The sequence below is a fragment of the Triticum aestivum genome, chromosome 7A, assembly GCF_018294505.1.
Source record: "Triticum aestivum cultivar Chinese Spring chromosome 7A, IWGSC CS RefSeq v2.1, whole genome shotgun sequence".
NCBI lineage: Eukaryota > Viridiplantae > Streptophyta > Magnoliopsida > Poales > Poaceae > Triticum > Triticum aestivum.
The window spans coordinates 632,986,865-632,991,330 of record NC_057812.1 but is presented as its reverse complement, the minus strand read 5'-3'; the positions used below and the strand labels follow the sequence as shown (position 1 = coordinate 632,991,330).

Sequence of the window (4,466 nt, the reverse complement as noted above, 5' to 3'; positions counted from 1 at the left end):
GAATTACAATTTTTTATCGAAGTACATTGCAAGCGAATTAGATTCCAATTACTTTTTTATTTGTTATTGCCTATCTTTCTATGTATGTAAAATTTTACATGCAATCAATATAAATTTTCAAATGCCCGTGGCAACGCACGGGCAGTCTACTAGTAATAATAATGACATAGTCCGCAGGATTAATGATTTGTTATTGAGAAATATCTCATTTTGTTTTGGAAGGTTATCGAGGAAAATATTACACCTATATTTTAGGAAGGTAATTTCAAATATATGGTGCGAGTTTTGAATTCTTAATTACCTATTTTATTTTACGTGATTGAAATGAATCAGAACCTGCCAAAGTAAGCACGAAACAAGATATCTCTTTCAATAGGATTTGATTTTTTTAATGAGGAGGAGAAAAACCAGTTGGTGAGGTGATGAAGGTGACGAATAAAAACCAGAAAAAATAATCCGTACTAGGCTACCAACTTCTTCATTAGAAATAGAGATACATTGCCCTTAAACACACACATATTTGGCAGTACTTCTCAATCTCCAGGTCTAGGATATCTCCATGTGTCAGGGCCAAAAGACGGTGGCCAAGTTACGTGCTCCCTCTGTTCCGAATTACTCATCGCAGGTATGGATGTTTTCCCGCCGTCGCGTCACGGCCACAAACCCCAGGAACCAAACTGAGACCGCGTATGAACAACGCCAACACAAACCCTCAAAAAAAAACGCCAACACGAGCACGGAGAAAAACAACTGCCCAGACCACGGTGTGATCGGCCGAAAAACCACAACAGTACGTTTCCGCGCGCACGAGACGTGGTCGATCCCGGCGCCCTCGCGGATCTCAGCCCACAGCCGCAACGCCGGTCGATCGATCAGTTCCAACAGAGCCGGACCCGGTCGGTCGATCACGAGTTCACAGCTCCTGTTCCGGCGAACGCTGGTCGGAGTGCTGCTCGGCGCCGCCGGCGAGGTACCTCTCGGCGACGGCGGCGTGGACTGCGGCGCCGGTGGGGAGCACGTCCTCGTCGATCATGAAGTAGAGCGAGTGGCCCGTGTGCACGGACCCGAGCGTCTCGTTGCGCACGCCCACGTAGTAGAACCCGGCGGGGACGGCCTGGGAGTAGAAGGAGAAGTCCTCGGCGCCCATCATCGGCGGCACGTCGCGGTAGCCTCCCTCGCCCAGGAGCGCGCGCGCCGTCGCCTTGACGTGGGCGTACATGCGCGGGTGGTTCACCGTCGGCGGGTAGAAGCTCTGGTTCTCGAAGAAGTCGACGGAGGCCTCGCAGCCGTGCACCCGCGGCTGCAGCGTCATCACCTCCTCGATCCGCCGCCGCAGCGTGTAGAAGCTCGCGTTCGAGAAGGCCCGGAACGTGCCGCCTAGCACCAACGGCGCCGCCTGGTCGCCGCCGTGGCTGAAGCTGCCGTTGACCATGGCGACGGACACCACCTGCGAGTCCAGCGGGTCCGCCTCCCGAGACACGAGGCTCTGCAGGCTGATGATGGTGGACGAGGCGGCCAGGACCGGGTCGGCGCCGGCGCGGCGGGCGAGTATCTGGGCCTTGAAGAAGCCGCAGCCGGCGAGCAGCGGCCCCGTCCGGGAGCCGACCACGGACGTCGGGTGCTGGTGCGACACATGGACGGCGAAGATGGCCTCCACGCCCTCCAGCGCGCCGTCCTCGATCATCCGCTTCGCGCCCGCGCCGGACTCCTCCGCCGGCTGGAACAGCAGCTTCACCGTACCCTGCACATAACCAAGTGCCACGGAGTACAATTTAAGTTTTAGATGAAAGTACAATTTAAGTTTCTCATTCGACTGTATTTCTGAATTTCATTAGTATGTTTTTCTCTTCTGAATATAAAATACACTATTAATTTGGACCCTATGCTAACTGCAGGTCTTGGTTCCCACATGTTTACAGAGTAGCAGCAGCTGGTGTAACAAGGACAGGTTTGATGAAGACGGCGACAGGAATTTGACATCGACATGACCACGCGTGCCCACAGACTTAAAACCCTTTGATTTGCAGTCACTGCTGAAGTGGTGGTAAATGACAATAATTCAGAAAAGATTATGATCATAGTGTAAGTTTTGCTTCCGCACACCACCCTTAAAAGTTTGCACGAGTCTTATGCTATAATAACCTACATGATGACCAGGCATTCCGTCGAACACGGGGCATCCGATCCACCTCCCGAAAGCAGTGAACCAAACTGAAGGAATGTTGTACCACCAGCATCGCATTACATTGAGAAAATGCAGTTGATCAAGCCGAACAAATTCTGTCCTTGGCGCAACGAGACGGATGAATGACCGCGAGCATATATCCGCACCAACCATGGCCACTTTTTCCAGCCTAGACGGCGGCGATCACGTCTTAAACGCTTGCAAATCCTAGTTGCTAATCATTCTTAAAAAATAAATAAATAATCCCACTGTACTCAGTAGCGAGGGCACACGTGAAGAGGAAGCTCGGGCAAAGCAGAGGGTCGCCGAATGTTTGTCCCGGACGGCTCGTGTCCTGACGCCGCCGCGACAGCTTTAGCACTTTACGCCGGGCGGGCGGCCGCGTGCCTGGCTCACGACGGTCTTATGACATGATTTTCGGCTAAGCACGCGCCTTTCGATCTTCTCTCGCAAAGCAAACCTAGTGCGTAGTACGCCCAAACCGCACGCATTGCAAAATCACATCGGCACAGCTAGAGCTAGCACGCAGCCAGTGTGGCAGAGGGACATGGCCAGAGTCCCTTGCACGGCAATGGTGGCGTGCGGGCAGACGGGAGGGACGCCCGGCTACAACCTACAGACAGCTATAGAGACCATCGTAGCCACTCGAAGGTGAAGTTCAGCGTGCTAGCTAGCAGACACTGATGGGAATTCAGTTGAGAGAGATTACCTTGAGGTGGCGCTCGCGGGCCTTGAGGATGCTGGCGGCGCCGAGCAGCATGGCGACGTGCGCGTCGTGGCCGCACGCGTGCATCTTCCCGGGGTTCTTGCTCTTGTGCTCCCACTCCACCGCCTCCTGCAATCAAACAACGTGTCAAACGAAGCAAGTTTGGTTGGAGTCGAACGAGAACAACAGGGGATCCCGGAGAGAGAGAAGGAGGGAGACGAAAGGCGATGAAAAGCAGGAGAAAAGTCTGTGGCTTTTTGGCGTGAAAAAAAACTGCCCGTTCGGGGCACTCAGAAAGACGGGGGTTTCGCATGGCAACCGGGATCCGCGCGTCCAAGGGCCTCACCAACGGCGGGTGCCGTTTCGGGCACCGGAACGAGGAGAATCTTTTTAAAAACCCATCTGTCATCTTTCTGGTTTCAGATGAAAACAAGCAGACGCTTCCGATGAACTCGATCGATGGATCGAGACTGCTCGCGGGCAACGTCCACAGGCCGCGTGTTCCTGCAGAGGCCACTCCTTTCTGTTTTGTTGTTTCTCTTCTATCTTAGTGCAATCATTCACCCAGCAACCACAAGTTAAAAATATGAGTTCAATGGTGAAAGAAGGCCCGAACTTGAAGAAAACTGGTCATTTTTTTCTAGTGGGGAATGGCAATGCATTGGTGGTGCATCTATCCTCCACCACCCCATTAACCAAGTGGCCACAAGATAAACAGCTTGAACAGAAAACAAACGGAGTAGGACTATGCAATAACGATGATGAGAAAATCTAAGAAACTGTGTGGAAGCTTAGTAGCATGCTGGGCTCGATCGTTTGTTATGGGCACTCAGAGGCTGCAAAAGGCGCACGTGCGCGAGATAAGAACACGTGTCTGTTCACGCAGCGGCGGCAGTTACTTGTACGTACCTGGATGGGCAGCGCGTCCATGTCGGCCCGGAGCGCGACGACGGGCGGCCGGCCGGTGCCGATGGTGGCGACGACGCCGGTGCGCGCCAGCGGGTACCGGAAGCCGACGCCCATGCCGTCCAGCTCCTCGCGGACCAGCCGGCTCGTCTCCACCTCCTCGTACGCCAGCTCGGGCCGCTCGTGGATCCGGCGCCGCACCCGCCGCAGCCACGCCGCCATCTCCGGCCGCCCCGCCAGCCCCGCGATCTCCTCCTTCCACCCGGACGCACCGCGCTCGCGCGACGACCCGCCGACGACGGCGGAGATGGCGACGTCGACGTTGTCGCAGATGGGGCCGCCCCGCCCGCTGGCGTTGGCGCCCTTGCCCAGCCTCGCCACGGCGCCGAGGACCACGTCGTCCTCCAGGAACGCCGCCGGCGACGAGGGGCCAGCCGACGCCACCACGAGCGGCGCCGCCAGCAGCACCAGCAAGAGAAGCACGGAGGTCGGACGCCCGCCCTCCATCAACGGCGATGGCGCTGCGCTGCACTGCTGCCGCTGGCTGAGCTCTGCGCGTGTCCGGGCACGAACAGGGTCGGATGGCTATACCACAACGAGGACACAACTATGCATGATGGGCAGCGAGCGCACACTGGAGCGGGGGGGAGGGTTAAATTAGGCCACCTG

General features: G+C 55.8%; 1 protein-coding gene across 1 annotated transcript; it reads right to left on the bottom strand.

Annotated features, from left to right (window-relative positions):
* Positions 1–452: 452 nt before the first annotated feature.
* Positions 453–4,466, bottom strand: LOC123148814 (IAA-amino acid hydrolase ILR1-like 6). Its single transcript, XM_044568306.1, has 3 exons — positions 3,801–4,466; positions 2,895–3,020; positions 453–1,741 (listed from the first exon to the last, which is right to left on the bottom strand). Exons 1-3 carry the CDS (start codon positions 4,302–4,304, stop codon positions 914–916), a joined length of 1,458 nt encoding a protein of 485 aa, XP_044424241.1. The 5' UTR covers positions 4,305–4,466; the 3' UTR covers positions 453–913.